This window comes from Tasmannia lanceolata, unplaced genomic scaffold (assembly GCF_043159265.1).
Source record: "Tasmannia lanceolata isolate RefF3 unplaced genomic scaffold, GAP_Taslan_0.1 ptg000004l, whole genome shotgun sequence".
In the NCBI taxonomy this organism is placed as follows: Eukaryota; Viridiplantae; Streptophyta; class Magnoliopsida; order Canellales; family Winteraceae; genus Tasmannia; species Tasmannia lanceolata.
Window position 1 is genome coordinate 2,768,889 of NW_027518681.1, and position 16,081 is coordinate 2,784,969.

Consider the following 16,081-nt stretch of genomic DNA (forward strand, 5'->3'; position numbering starts at 1 on the left):
TCTGTATAAATCCTTGCTCTGCCACTGCCTAGGGAGTATCTTTATAGGAGAAATTATATGGTGGCCGACTGTGAAGTCCCCTAGAGGTGGTACATCAGACGTACCCTTGATATTTGATCCAACAGCAGCCTCTTAAAATTAAAGTGGGCAGATGTTGGATCAAATATCAAGGGTGGTACCGCTTTGACGGTACTTGACGGTCGGGCACCATTCAAAAACTCTCTTTATAGATCTAGAGATGAGAGAAGAGATCCCCTGTAGATCCCCTGTAGAATTATGTTTTATGCAAATGGATAAACATGGTGCTTATCATCCTTAGTGAGCGGTTGATTGGAACAGGCCCACAAAGGATCAACGGTGATCTAGCCAAGGCCACACTAAGGTAGGGATTATTTTAACGATAGCTTAGCAATTCTCAAGAAATATTTTGTTTTTATGTCATTATTGTGGTATGCTCTTTTCTTTGGAGTCATGATTGCCAATGCTTTGATCTTTATGGTGTAACTAATACTTCACAATCATATTATATGCATTATAACTGGAATAAAATCTTATTATTAGTTCTCACAATAACATTGCAATACAGGGGAAGGAAAGTTGAAATTAAAATTACTTGGAACAAAGATTTCTCAAGAAATGACAAAATCGTACATGCATCCATAACATTGAAGTATTTATACCACCAATTCTTGTTGAGAAGAAGAAATCCGATGACTCCCCAAAATCCCAAAGCATATGACATTGCTATGAATGAGTAGAAAATCACAGAATTATCAAGAACACTTGATTTTTCCCCCTAATCTCTAGGAGGTTGTGGATGGATGTCCAAGGAGCAATTTCTTTTTAGTGGTGGCCCACATAGATATGGATTTCCCTCGTAGCTATCCTCGCCAAATGTGGAAAATTGTTTCTCATAAGGGATACTACCTGATAGGTTATTGTAGGCGACCATGAAAAAAGTAAGTGAATGGAGCTTAGTTAATTCATAAGGGATTCCCCCGACCAACTTATTATGAGAGAGATCCAAACTTTCTAAGTTTTCTAAGTATTGGAAGGATTGGGGAAGATGGCCGGTTAGTAGGTTATTGGAAAAATTTAATGAGCGAAGCTCTCTCAAGTCTCCTATTTGGAAAGGAATATCACCTGTCAAATGATTCATAGACAAATCAATTCCAGTCATTAACTGAAAAGGAAGGCCCTTTAAAGAGTAAGTTAGTGACCTACTTAAAATAACCTTGTGAATTTGGATTGGATTTTCTTTCTTCCATGAACTGATGTTGTTGAGACAAGAAGGTATTTTCCCAAAAAGAAGATTGTTGGAGAGATCCAAGGTATGGAGGTTACTGAGTTGACACAATTGCATTGGAATGTCGGCTTGAATGAAATTATGCCCTAAAAGAAGTGATACCAAATTTGAGAGGGAGAATAACCAACTAGGAAAAAGACCAGACAGGTTATTATATCGTATATCTAGAATCATCAAGTCGGGGCTATTCAACAAGCTAGATGAGATTGTTCCTGTGAAGTTATTGAGGCTAACAAGTAAAACTTCCAATTGTGTCATGTTAGCATCTATTGGGAGAAAGTCTCCTTGCAACCTATTACTTGATACACTTAAGTATACCAGTGACTTGCAATTTTTGGTCAGCTGATGTGGGATTTCTTCTGAAAGCTTGTTGTCGGATAGATCCAATACCTGTAAGTATGCCATTTCACCCATGGACAATGGTATCCTACCTTGCAAAGCATTTTCTGATAGGTCAAGGACATGCAAATTATGGAAAAGAGTTCCTATGTTTGTAGGAAGTTGCCCATCTAGATTGTTGTCAGATATATCTAGTGAGTAGAGATATGATCCAGTATTGTCAGTAGAGTGAGGAATTGAGCCTTGGAACATGTTACCCCTCAACGACAAGGTTTCAAATGATGCATTGTACAATACCCAAGATGGGATGAACCCTTGAAGGGAGGTATGGTCCAAATTTAAACTACCTATATGCTGACTAGAAATGAAGCTTGGAATGCTACGAGTGCTACGTTGGTTGAGGTTGCAATTTTCTAAGCCCAGGTAATAGAGTTGGAAAGTAGGAACCCAATGTGGGTGTTCGGTTTCAACGTCTAATTGGGTATTGTTCAAAAGTTCAATATTTACAAGCTGTGAAAGGTTGGCTAACGTTGAAAAGTAGAACTCACCCATGAGCTGATTATTTGAAAGATCAATGAACCATATCATCGTTAGGTTCTTGAAAACGAAAGGAGGAATCTTTCCTGTAAATCGGTTGTCAGAGAGATCAAGCTTTTGCAGGTAATGCATGTCTTCCATACATGGATGAATACTACCCTGAATTGAATTGTTCCTCAATATCAAGTCACGTAAGTTCTTCAGTTTGCAAATCCCTGCAAGAATAAGACAGATATTTTTCACGAAATTAGATTGATGTTGCAAAATAATACAGTCATCTTTCGCTCAAAAAAATTAGAGAGATATTGCAAAATAATAGTCATCTTTCTATTCTGATAATATAAAGAGGAAGGGAGGCCAGTGGAACGGCCGTCCGAAAACCCATGATCCCACCTCGACCTCTCATATTCTGAGATTTTTTACCCACCACCAACTCTAACCAGTGGACCCCGGCATAGACCTTTTTCGGGTTTTCCGCTTCCCCTAACCTAACGAACACAGAGCCGATCTCCGTTTCTCCGGGGCTGAGGAATTGACCCTCCGATCATGATAGAGTACTTCTCTTCCAATGATTTCGGTCATCAACATGCATAGCTTGCTTCATGGAGTGATTGCAATGGCTTTTGATTTGCAGAGATTCCACTCTACTTGCAAAGAATGGGGTTTATTCAACGTCCCTTGCTCACAATTTTTCTTCTTTTTGTTTTTTAATCAAGGGGAATGATAGAAGTACTAAGGCCTGTTTGTTTGAGACTTTGAACTGATTGTGAGTCCAATAATCAGTTTTGGGCTCACAGTCGGTTAACAAAATCCTGAACAAACAGTGCCTAACTTGGAAAAACTTTTTTGTTCGTGTGGTATCCACTACCCTCAGTCACGTTTCAGGCCAGCTGTTCGTTGTGTTTATTTTTTGTTGGACTATTGAGGATGATTGATATGTGGATTTTGTTTTTGAATTGTAGGATGTTAGCAACATATGGGTATTTCAATGTGTTAGAAATTTTAAATTGAAAAGTCATAGATGAGGGAAGATTCAAATTAAATTTTCCCTCTTGTTTTCAAAGCAAGAGTCTTGCTTGTATGGGGACTTGAACCCAAGATCATGGGGTGTGTGTGGAGTGGGCTCCCAACTACAATTCAAAATCAAATGGTCCCACATTGGTCATGGAGAAGGAAAAACTCATCCGTATAAGATGGAGAGTTGGAGAAAGGCTTGGGCCTTCAAGGGGCTTTAGAATTTGTTGGGTGCCTTGCTTTTCTATGAACAAAGTTCATATTCAAAACGCGCTCGCCTCGCCTCACCGGGCCGTGGTCCGGGTATGGGTAAATTACAACCTTCTTTTTAGTGCTAATTACAACCTCTTTTTCGGCTCGGTCGGGTTAGACCGTTGGGGTCTGTCAAGAGGCTCGGTCGGATTGAGCTGCAAAGCTCGGAACCGAGGAATGACCGAATGGTCGGCCCAGTTCATTTCAACGACTAGTTCTTGAGCGGGTGAGTTCCGAAGTGTTGGATCGAAGGGTAACGGCACACATTAAGTGTGAAAGATCGTTTCAAGTCTCCAACGGTCATAAATGTGGTTGTTAGGAAAGGAAACATTTTTCTCCTTAATAGTGGCTATTCCCCAACAGTCACACCCTTAATTGTGCCTTTCCCCAACAGTCATATTGATGTCTATATAAAGGGAGAAGAAAGCACTGGTTAATACACGATCTATACATACTAATTCTGTTTTGCAAAGACACAATACACACTGTTTCTGTTCATCTTCTTCATCCGTTCCATCCGCGTCTGAGTACTATTCCGCGGTACTTATGGGTGGACCAGTCAGCGAGTGCACGTGGATTGGAGCTATATTTGGCTGTTTTATCTTGGAGCGTCGGTTCGCGGATCCCGGTTGCGCGGGTAGGGGGCGGATACGATACTTAAGGAGAGTGACCGACTGGCACGACTCAGCCTTCTCCTTTTCAATCCGATTTACAGAAAGGTTTTCTTCCAAAACAGATAAGTACAATCTCCTTAAGATTTCAGTTCTGAATTTTTTCAACAGAAAATAATTTTGACTTCGAGTTGCATATTTTTGGGTTCGACTAAGTCGTAGATCAGACTCCTCATCTAGATTTTCCAACACAATGTCATTTGAATGCTTTGGGGTATTGGAAACCATTCTTTTAGGAAACCATGGATTTCCTTTTAAAATGAAGGGGTTCTCAAGATGTATATCATTTGTTTGATAGAATGCTTACAAGAACATATTTCCTACAATATTTCTTGTTTGCATTCATGGGTTCTCAAGATGTATATCTTTTTTTCCCTTTTTCCTTTTTTCATGTTTAGAATTGCTATGAGCACATAAATGAATATGATTAGTATCAAAAGAGTATCTGTATACGTTCAACATGATTAGTTCATGTCATTTTTTCCTTTCTATTTGTCCAAATTGTTCCCCATTATGATCTTTTAGGTACCCATGTCAAACAAAGCATTCCACATAGGAGAAATGAAATTACTGGGTTTCAAGCTTTGAATCTTGAAGATGCTTGAATCAGCTGGTAAAACACTAATTATAAGTGTTTGTCATAATGAGATGTTGGGAATTTGTAATCTTGAATCGATACTTTATCTATAAGAATGGATTTTGTTGATTTTATAATAGTTTTTTCAATTATCCACCCCTTTTCTTGCTAATAGTCCTTTTTTTCTACATTTTGATATTTAAGTACCTTTGTCTAACAAAGCATTCCAGGAAGGAAAAACAAAATTGAAGTATAATCTTTTTATATCATTCAATTTCTAGGATTTTTTGGGTAATTGAAGATTGTTTGCTCATTAACTCTGAATTGTTCTCAGATCAAATGTTATTGATGTTGGAAGGTCTTTTTTATGGGTATTTTATTTTTATATTTTGATATGAACAATTATTTGCCACTTATAAAAATTGCATGTTGTTTTTTTTATGTTCCTCTTCTATCTTATAAAACTGTTCTTCATGTGGGTTTTTGGTAATTTTTGTTGGAATTTCTGCTCATTGGTGATTGATCTTTGGAAATGTGAATAATGAATTGTTTTCTGTTTTGAATTACTACATGTTCTTGAATTACTTCCTATTCTTGAATCACTTCTCGGGATCGATGATGACACCTTCTATGAATCCAACATGACACCTTCTGTGAATCCAACAACAACCTAATATGGTGTGGTACTCAGCGGGGTGGGGGCAATTTTGGTGGTGTTCCCTGATTGCAACTCGGCAGATTCTTTGGTTGCAAAGAGTCATGATAATGTGGAACCTCTTTAAGATATTTATATGTTTACTCGGTCCCGTGCTTGTGATATTAGAAAATTTTCTGACCTTTAATTTCTCACAGATTCTTTTCAATCTAAAATGACTTCCAACCTTGTCTATTTGTTTCGATTGCATTTGTTGGTGCTTCAGACATTTATTTATTTATCTGATGATTGTTTCCCTCCATCTAATATACAACCATATCTTATATTTCACACTTGAGTCATCTTTTCACCTTTTCAATATATCTTATTAATGTTTGCTTTTCCTTTTTTCCCTCCTTATCAGAAGCATGCTCAAGATAATGATATATAATGGGGGAGCTTGAGCTTTACAAGACATGTAAAGCTATTCAGTAAGTACATGATTTGAGCATATAATTCGGATTTCATTACATTTTTACTCGAAAAGCTTTGGAAAAAATCCGGGCGAAAACTTTTTGGGTCTCATTGCATTTTACGATTACGCTTTCAAAGTTCTAACTTTCAAATTTGCGTATCAATCTACTTTGGAATGTTTACTGTTCTCCTTGTTAAAGATAGAAAGATACAATTGCAATATTCTATAAATGGCAAACAACTCAAAGATACCAAATCTGCAAATGACAACCAAGTCAAAGATAGCAAATCCCCAAATGGCAGCCATATTAAAGACAGTAAGTTACAATATCCTACAAATGGCAACCAAGTCCAAACTCTTAATGGCAGCCATCAATCATGAGATTCTCAAATCTCTTGATTTAGAAATCATGCCCATAATTAACAACATCATCCCTCTTTTTATTTATTACTCTTAACATTTAGTTAGATTCTTTCCCTTCACATGATAGACGTGAAGACCTAACCTCAGTGTCTATAAATACATATACTCCCATTAGCCTCCTTAAGGCAATAAGGAGTTTTGTTCCTATAATCAAAAGCCTCTGATTTGGTATCAGAGCCGAAGACCTAACACTGGTCCTGTTTTTACTCCATTCCTACATCCAAGAGAAGTTATCTCCCCTTCATCACACGGCTAATACTCCCATGGCAGATACATCCTCCACGGCTACCTCCACGGCTACCTCCACTATGTCTTTTGCCTTGAATGCTCCTTCCCCTTCAACAACCATGCAATCATTTGGCAATGTTCATCATGCTCTCTTCATCAAACTTGAGGGGCCAAACTATTTATATGGCGCTCTCAGTTCCTTCCGTTACTCCGTGCGCATGACCTATTTGAATTTGTCACTGGAGACAATGCATGCCCTCTTATGCATCTACCGCGTACAAACCCCGAGGATCCTCTTATCATGAATCCCTCTTTTTTGGCATGGCACCGACAAGATCAGCTCATCCTTACCTGGCTCATCTCCTCGTTCTCAATCGGCCCACTTGCGCATGTCATCGGCCTTGACACTTCTCGCGCAGTGAGGCTAGCCCTCGAGAAGATGTATGCTTCTCCATTTAGAGCTCGAGAGATGCACCTTTGTTGTCAATTGACGCACCTATGAAAAGGGACGAAATCCATGACGGATTACCTTCAACATGCTAAGATGCTCGCCTATCAACTTGCCTCAGCTGGACACCCTATTCTCGAACCTGATCTAATGGAGTCTACTCTTGTTGGTCGTCCCTGATTACGAAAGTCTTGTCACTTCTGTTCTTAGACGCTCGGATCCAATTCCCATTGAAGATCTTCATGGCTTGTTGTATAGCCATGATGTGCGGCTAGAAATGCAGTCTCTATCTCTTGCAGACTCATTTCCACCAGAAGCCAACTTTGCCTCCAAAGGCTACTCGTCATCCACCTCACAACCTCAACGCAACAACAATAAACAACATAAATATCGTGGCTGGGGTCGCGGTCGTCAGTCATGCAATCACAATGAATTCCCTCCATGCACTGGTCCTTCGCCAGGTAATGTTGTCTGCCAACTTTGTGGCCGCTCGGGTCATGCTGGTTTGACGTGCCATCGCTACACAAGTACTGCTTCACGAGCTCCACCTTCCTTGTCCCACCCATTTGCAGCCAATTATGCTTGCCAGTCATCCACCTTTGATCCCTCTTGGTATGTCGACACTGGCTCTACCAATCATCTGATGTCCGACCTCACAAATCTCCAATCTCCATCTGAGTATCACAACTCCGATCATATTCGAGTTGGCAATGGCCAAGGTTTGTCCATTTCTCATGTTGGTTCTTCTATTTTACCTACTCAATCCAAAAATCTTCAGTTATCACATCTCTTACATGCCCCTCATATATCCAAAAATCTTCTTTCTATGTGACAACTTTGGTGTGATAATAATGTACTTTTTGAATTCCATCCTGATTTGTTGCTGATCGAGGATTGAGTAACGGGACCATCCTCCTCCAAGGCTTCACTAAGGGTGGTCTCTACTGTCTCTCGCTGCTCCAGTCATCAAATAAAGCCAGTGGCTACTCCTTTCTTGGTGAACGTGTCTCCCTAGACCTCCAGCATTAGTGTCTCGGCCATCCATCCCCTCGTGTCATTCGTCATCTCCTTCGTCTCAGATTCCAACTCAACAGCATAGCACTGTTAGATTTTGCCCTTCTTGTCAGCTTGGAAAGAGTCATAGGCTTCCACTCTTATCGTCTTCAACACGATGGGGTTACCCTCTTGATCTGATCTTTTCTGATATTTGGGGCCAGATCCTCTTCTAATTCTGGTTTTCACTATTACATACATTTTATTGATGACTATAGTAAATTTACATGGATCTATCCTTTAGTTCATAAGTCTAATGTTTTACGTCCCTTTCATCACTTTAAGGTATATGTTGAAAATATGTTGTCCCATAAGATAAGGTTACTTTAGACTGATGGTGCAGGTGAGTACAAGAAACTCAAACCATTCCTTCATTTATCAAGACTTGGCCATTGAGTTTCTTGTCCTTCCGCTCATCAACAGAATGGCTCGGCCGAACGCAAACATCGTCACATTTTTGAGACGGGTCTTGCCCTACTTGCGCACTCATCAGTTCCCCTTTACTATTGGGTGGATGCCTTTGAAACAGCCACCTATCTTAATAATCGTATGTCGTCTCCTATTATTAACAACAAAAGTCCACTTCTTGGCCAATTCCCCTTCATGTGTGCAACAAGCAAACTCTCTCACCTGCTTGCCCACCTTCATCAAGAGTTTGCCATCAAGGATCTTGGACCGCCTCGGTATTTCCTTGGTGTTGAGGTCTCTCCTAGTGCTGGTGGCCTCTTGCTTTCTCAGCAAAAATATATCACAGACTTGCTTGTCCGTATGAAGATGGATGGGGCCAAGCCATGCACAACTTCTATGGCCTCATCTCTTAGTCTGTCTCGCTTCACTGGCACGGGCTTCTCGGATGGTCGTGAATATTGCACTACAGTTGGAGTTCTCCAATATTTATCTCTGACGAGGCCTGCCATTTCTTTCGCAGTTAACCAAGTCTGTCAAGTTTTACATCGGCCCACTTCTGACCATTGGGCTGCAGTTAACCACATTTTACATTACTTAAAGGGCACCATCACCTATGGTATTCACCTTCGATGGCCATCCGCTCTCACTCTCAGTGCCTTCTCTGATGCTGATTGGGCAGGTTGCCCTGATGACCGTAAGTCTACGAGAGGCTTCTGTGTGTTTCTCGGACCGAACATAGTCTCATAGAGTTCCAAGAAGCAACCGACTGTTGCACGATCTAGTACTTAATCTGAATACAAAGGTCTCGCCAACACCGCTGCTGAATTAGCTTGGCTTCAGTCTCTCCTATCTGAACTCGGGGTATCATCACTTCGTGCACCCATTCTCTAGTGCTAGGTGTCATTTATCTCACGGCTAACCCCGTATTTCATGCACGGACCAAACATATTGAGATTGACTTCCATTTTGTTCATGAAAAGGTTGCCCAATGATTACTAAATGTACGGTTTTTGGCAAGTTCTGATCAGATTGCTGATATTCTTACCAAGCCCCTCGGCTCCAAACAATTCATCTCTCTACGGAACAAACTGACCGTTCGTTCTTACCCGTTCAGTTTGCGGGGGAATGTTAAAGATAGCAAGATACAATTGCAATATTCTACAAATGGCAACAGACGGACACAAATCTAACCAATTTCTGTTCATCAACCTTGATGAGATGACCCGTGCCCTTGATGTTTAAGCCTTGTTTAAGATTCTGCTAAGAGAAGCTAGAGCTGACATTTGTAGGCCTTAACCTGACAGATGGTATGTCACTAGGCATGGGACTAGGATCATGTGGGTCGCCTCATGGTCTACTAGATCAACGGTCTTGATTACACCCCGGATTGTATGTGAACTTGATCTTAACCATGACCGCTCAAAGTCATGACATGTTTAGTTCTATAAACAAGTGAAGTCACTGCTTTAGACACTAAATGATGATGTTCCTCCTCTAGCCCAATGCTTAAGGCTTTGTTCTTCAATCAAGAGGTCGGAGTGTCAATCCTAGCTTGTCTATCAAAAATAAATAAAAAAAGATGAAGTTCCTCCTACCAAGAAATTATATGATGAAGGGCAGTATAAACACACAAAGGTGGTACGATAGAAGTACCACCCTTGATATTTGATCCAACAGCAGCTCCTCAAAAAGTGAGCTGCTGTTGGATCAAATATCAAAGATGGGATGATCAGTACGCGTTCATACGGCCCTTCATCATATAATTCAGTCCACTTACAGGATATGGCTTGCTCGTTTTATAGTTCTCTCAGTGTGTTTTAGGGCCTCTTTGTAGATAAACCTTGAATAAGACATTCTCCAGTTGCCGTGAATAGCTTGTCCCAAATTAGTTTTATGTTTTATCCCACAAAATCTTACCCAGAGTAAGTGAAATCCCTCTCTCATCTAGAATTTCAGCTGCTCTTATTTTCTAGGGTAAATACATAAGCTAGGATCGTGTTTTGTCCCAATTAAAAAATCATTCTACAAGAGCTCATAAGATGCAATTTGGAACAAGTGATGTCCCCAAAAATTATCCTGCAATCAAACGAGACCTTAGAGATCCAAAGATCTTAATAGAGGGATTGGGAATCATTTTCCATTTACTTTATTAAATTTCAAGTTTATTCCCAAAAATTCGGATATAAGTTGTTCAAGATTCTTAAATGCTTTTATGTGAGTAATATCTTGGAAAAAATCTGAACTTGTAAAACACAAAATCCAATCAAATGCACCATCTTATCATTAAAATGACTAAGAGAAATGAAAGTGAAAACAAAAACTAATAAATGTATAATCATTTTATATATTGTCCCATACCTTTTGATAAGTCGAATATAAATGAAAAATTATTCTCTGATAAATCCAGTTCTTCCAAGGAGGAAAGGTTGCCTAAACATGATGAAAGACTTTCGTCTACGAGATAGTTTTGGCTGAGATATAAGGCCTTGAGTCTATTCAACCCACATAAACCTACAAGAAAATGATCAAGACATAATAAGCCATGGCCCATTTCATTTATTATCAAACAACAAATTCCTTTCGATACAAAAGAAAAAACTCATTGTTTCTAAATCAGGTACATGAAAAATGGTAAATAAATTAAACCGTAGGTTCGTGAAAAATGGTAAATAAACTAAACCATAGGATTTTTCTCCCAAATTATCACTTTTGGAACCCACTTGTGCTGTGGATGTGATCGATTCCTTTGATGCAACTGACCAACACAAATCTGACATATTTCTGTTTGTCAACCTTGATCGGATGATCCTAGCACTTGATTTTGGAGGCCTGATTAAGGGTTTTGCTTAGAGAAGCTAAAGCATTGACATTTGTGTTAAGAGGTAATCAGTTCAGCAATCCAAGTAATATAAATCGAGTGAATAATTAATCTAAAGAGTTTGGAAGGACCCTCAATTATAGTGTGTATAATATGCAATCTCTGTGTAAAATCTTAATCAAGAATACTAGAAACCAAAAATAGATCTTGTGTGACAAAGACGCAATACTATTTTAATGCCACCCTTAAGATAGATTATTTCCCTACCACACGGTTGGTATGCATTCAGATTTCTAATGACCTAGATCCAAGATACCCACCACCTTATGATCGTCATCTTACAACAATCACCTTGTGATTGTGTTTACACATTTTGGGGCATGATCGGTCATGAAGGACCGAATTACCAAGTGGCGACTCGTTTGGACCGAGTCAATGGAGTTACATGCCAATCTGGCATTTGGAGAAAATGTGGGGGAATGTTAAGAGAGTAGACCCTAAAAGATCGGACGGTTATTAGAAGCTCCCTCTGATTTATATCTATCTCTAAACCTAGCTGGTCAAAAGGGACCAAGATGCTAAGTCAAAGAAGTGGTACTTTGTTTGCATGTCAAGAGAAGGTGGATAATAACCACCTAGAGGAATGGAGGGCATGCAAATAAGGGAGCCTGTAATGGGCAGTTACCAAAATGTGCTCTCCTAGAGAACATGGGGTAATGAGTAGCCGTTACCCGAATAAAGCTATATAAGGAGACATCTGTTTCTAGGGAAGAGGTCCCAGAACCAAATCCAACATGTTTTAGTGTTTTATCCTTTACTTTTCCAGCACTTTATATTTTACTTTTTGTAACTATAGCTTTTATCCGGAATAAAGAAATAATGTATTCATCTTCCCAGGAGAGTCTTTTTCTTTAATTCAGCTATCCTTCACACTGGCATTTGTTTATGTTTATTTGTCGTCTAGCTGGTTGGATGGTCCATTACCCTAAGTATCATTTTCATTCAGCGTGCATCGGTGTCGTCTACATTCTGCGCGCATCGATGTTTCTTGACCAATCACGAGTCGTTCACTTTCTGTGTGTGTCGACATGTTGTTCACATTCTGCGTGTGTCGGCATCCCCTCCTTCGGCATTGCATATATACTGTAAAATGTCCTTTCCATCTTTGTAAAGGCAGAGGAGCCCAAGGAAGAAGTGCCGTTCCCCTCTTCTTCTCAATATCCAAAAATCTAATCCTAGGAGACAGGGGGAAGAAGATGAAACCCTAGTGAACTCTTTCCATGACAAGGTGCGAATTGAAGCTCTAGTGAACATGCGTGAAAGAGACAACCGCAGTTGGGAATCCAGAATTGAGATGCTCGAGCTCCATGATGGGTTACCCGCGGAAGAGTTCTTGGATTGGTTATGCACATTGGAAAGATTTTTCGAGTTCAAAGGGGTTCCAAACCATAAGCAAGTCCAACTTGTGGCTTTGAAGCTGAGGGGGCGAGCTTCGTCATGGTGGCTGCATCTGGAATTGACACGATCTCATCAAGGAAAGTACCAAATCAACACATGGGAGAAGATGAAGAAGAAAAATGAGGGAAGCCTTCCTCGCTTTTAACTGCCTTTAGTTTCTTTATCAACGGCTGTAGAATTTAAGAGAGGTAAAGCTCATTAGTTGTCGATGCAGACGATGAAGACCAAGATGAACCTATGATGAGTATGGGGATAAGGAGGATGAAGTAGTAGAACTATAAGGTGGCGTTGGAGAAGCCTTGGTCATTCGAAAGGTAATGATTTCACCTTAAGACAATTCAAATGGCTGGGTTAAAAATAACATTTTCCATACTACATGTACGGTGGCTGAAAAGTTTTACTCTTTCGTAATCGATAATGGGAGTTGGCAAAACATCCTATTAGAGTCTGCCGCGACCAAGTTTTAGATTGACATCACAGATCATCAAAATCCTTACAAGATTTAATGGTTGAAACGAAGAAATGAGAGGGATTTCTCGGAGGATGATGTATCGAATTCGAGGGCGAATTCTTTTCTACAGGAAGCAATTGATGCAATCCAAAAATTATCAGCATATTTTGAGGATGGCTAATTTGGGAAGATTCACAGGTAGAAAATATGGAAAATGAAGAAATATTTTCCACTTAATCTACACTTCGACGTGCAAATCCATAACGATAGCAAGTTGGGATCATGAAGAATATGAAGAAGTTAGAAACTTAGAAGTTTTGGGAAACATGGTTTTCCTGGTATTTGTTTCCTAAAGTACTTGTAGAAGGTTATCCTACACTCTTCCTGCTATTTAGCATTTTTCTAATTTGCAAACTTTAGCTTCTATGATTTTTCTTGTTCTTTTGATCATAGCCATTTGTTTTTTGATCGGTGTTTGGCTGCGTCGGTCGTTTTTCAAAATCTTAGAAGTGTCAATATGGACTAAGTGAGAGAATGTTAAACTAATCTCCCGTGAGATCTAACAGGGTGTGCACATTGCCACTAAGATTTTTTGAAAAATATGTATAGTTGTTTTGCTAAAAAAATAGGTTTTAGATAGTTGAAGGTTAATCTAATTAAGGTTCTAACTTTTAAGTTTAATATATAAGGAAGGTGTGTTGATCTGGGAGACAAATTTAATCTCTTCAATAAATATGGGTTTTTACTTGATGGGAGAAGAGACTTTCACAAGTCAGGATTTATTCTGGTTGGTCCCTAATCTACCAAGGCACGGCCTAAGATTTCATTGATTTGAGCATATAATGACTTGGTTAGATTGGAAGATCTTTCTAGTAATTAACGGTATTCGAAAATAGAAGCATTTTCATATCACATATAGATTGTAACACAATATTAGTCTAATCATTATGGCAAGAGGTCATATCAATTTTCGCACTATGATTCGATTAGATTCTAACACAAATTTTATATCACTTCCAATAGAAATTCCGGTTGATCTAATCATTGAATACAAATCTGTCCCATTGTTGTTTGCCCAACCTTGATCGGATGTTCCTAGCCCTTGCTAAGGATTCCGCTATGAGAAGCTAAAGATTTAATATTTGTCAGTCTTAATCTAACGGATGGGGATATCTGTTAGGTGTGCGATAGGGACCATACAGGATCGCCTCCCGCAAAATCAATGGTCTTGATTAACACCCTTATTCCTATGTGGGACTTGGTGATGACAATATTTGACAACTCAAACTAATAACATAATTAGTCATTTGAATTAACAAGACAAATCTGTTGAAAAGTGAACTTGTGTGGCTGTTCTCTCGTGCAAAAGTAATCTGCGGAAGGGCTCATTTTTCAGCAGATTTTGTCTATCAATGTATTCCGATGGATTTTCTCCTAACATTGAATCAATGAGCTCACTGTTGCAAAACAGAGCACCATCCAATTTGATTATGGCTCAAATACCAAAAGTACTGTTATGGATAGATTATTGTAGTGTATGTTATTTTTCAATCTAAACATAGGTACATGCTATGAGGCAAGATCTAGTCCATTTGCTTTTCTGTTATTCAACAAATTAGAAAAACTTTGTAAGTATTAACTTGTCACTTAGACTTGTGAAACCCCATTTATTTTTGTAAACTTGAATCTATCCGGGAATTAAACCGGGTAGAACTCACCCCTAAAAGCTAGCTGTTAGAGGGAGGATGCCCATTCCCTTATAACCCATCCCCATCCAATCCACTTTACCGATGTGGGACTATTTGCTTTTGCGTGGAACCCCAACAATCTCCCCCTCCACGCGGAAGCAACGTGGACCATCTTGCCCCTCCACATGGTGACAACGTGAGAACCACGAGATCTTCTCCGAGAGAATTCCACCGTCCTCGGAGGCACACCGGGGTTACCGAGATCTTCCCGGGAGTTACCTCGCCCCAGCTCTGATACCATTTGTTGGAGGGGCCAAGACCCACTGCCAATAACATCCACCAATCTACCACTGGCGAACACACGAAATACCCAAGATCTTGCACTACAAGATGGAGAAAATCATGCTGACAAACCACAACCACTAAGGAAGCAAATCACAAGCAACTACAAGAAGACAAGAATATACGTGGTTCACCACAATGGGCTACTCCACGGACAAGGCAACATTCAATCCACTATTTATAACCAAAATAGTACAATGTTACCTCCACCGGTAAAATCCACCGATAAACCCTTCTCTCCAACCTTCTATGTAGCCACAAAATAACCTCCAAGTCTCTACACCGAGTACATGGAAAAAACCATCCTTCGAGAAGTAGTTGGAAAATTTTCCAACACAATGCTTGTGCTACAGTAGACAAAATCCAATGGAGAAGAAGAGTGGAAGAAGAATAATACACCTTGATAAACAAGAGGAGGAAAAAAGCCTTCTACGAGCCCAAGAGAACACCCTCTTCTTGCCCTTAATTTCTCCTCAACCTTGAGTAGAGAACTTTGCTTTTGCTTCACCACAAAATCCCCCTAGAGCCCCAAGAGAAAACCCCTCTTCTTGCCCTAGATTTCACTTCAACCTTGAGAAGAAGAATCTTGCTTTTGCTTCACCACAAAAGCCCTCCTAGTGCCCCCAAGAGAAAACCCCTCTTGCCTTGCCCTAGCTTTCTCTCTTGCCTTGCCTTACCTTGCTTTTGCTCTACCATAAAAGCCCTCTTAGGGCCCCCAAGAGAAAACCCTCTTGCCTTGCCTTAGCCTTTTCTCCTCTCCTCTCTAAATTTTTCGTTCTTCTTCAAACCCTCCCTTTCATATGCAATCCATATATATAGAGAGAAACACATCCCACTTAAAAGGCCCAAGTGGGACCCACTCCAAGAATGAAATATAACTGGTGATTTTGTATCACAAACTCAACAATCTCCACCTTGATGCATAATCACCGAAATGTCGAGCCTTCCTTCTTGAAGCC

General features: G+C 39.8%; 1 protein-coding gene and 1 long non-coding RNA gene across 2 annotated transcripts in view; one reads left to right on the forward strand and one right to left on the reverse strand.

Moving 5' to 3' along the window:
- Positions 1 to 523: 523 nt before the first annotated feature.
- LOC143876037 (cuscuta receptor 1-like) overlaps positions 524 to 16,081 on the reverse strand; it is a 29,625-nt gene continuing 14,067 nt past the window's right edge. The window contains exons 5-6 of the mRNA XM_077377642.1: positions 10,724 to 10,876; positions 524 to 2,397 (exon numbers count right to left, since the gene is read on the reverse strand). Coding sequence (XP_077233757.1) covers positions 797 to 2,397; positions 10,724 to 10,876 — 1,754 coding nt within the window. The 3' untranslated portion in view covers positions 524 to 796. The remainder of the gene's footprint in view (positions 2,398 to 10,723; positions 10,877 to 16,081) is intronic.
- LOC143876038 (uncharacterized) overlaps positions 3,843 to 16,081 on the forward strand; it is a 28,532-nt gene continuing 16,293 nt past the window's right edge. Inside the window, exon 1 of the long non-coding RNA XR_013250286.1 lies at positions 3,843 to 5,821. This is a non-coding gene — a long non-coding RNA (uncharacterized LOC143876038). The remainder of the gene's footprint in view (positions 5,822 to 16,081) is intronic.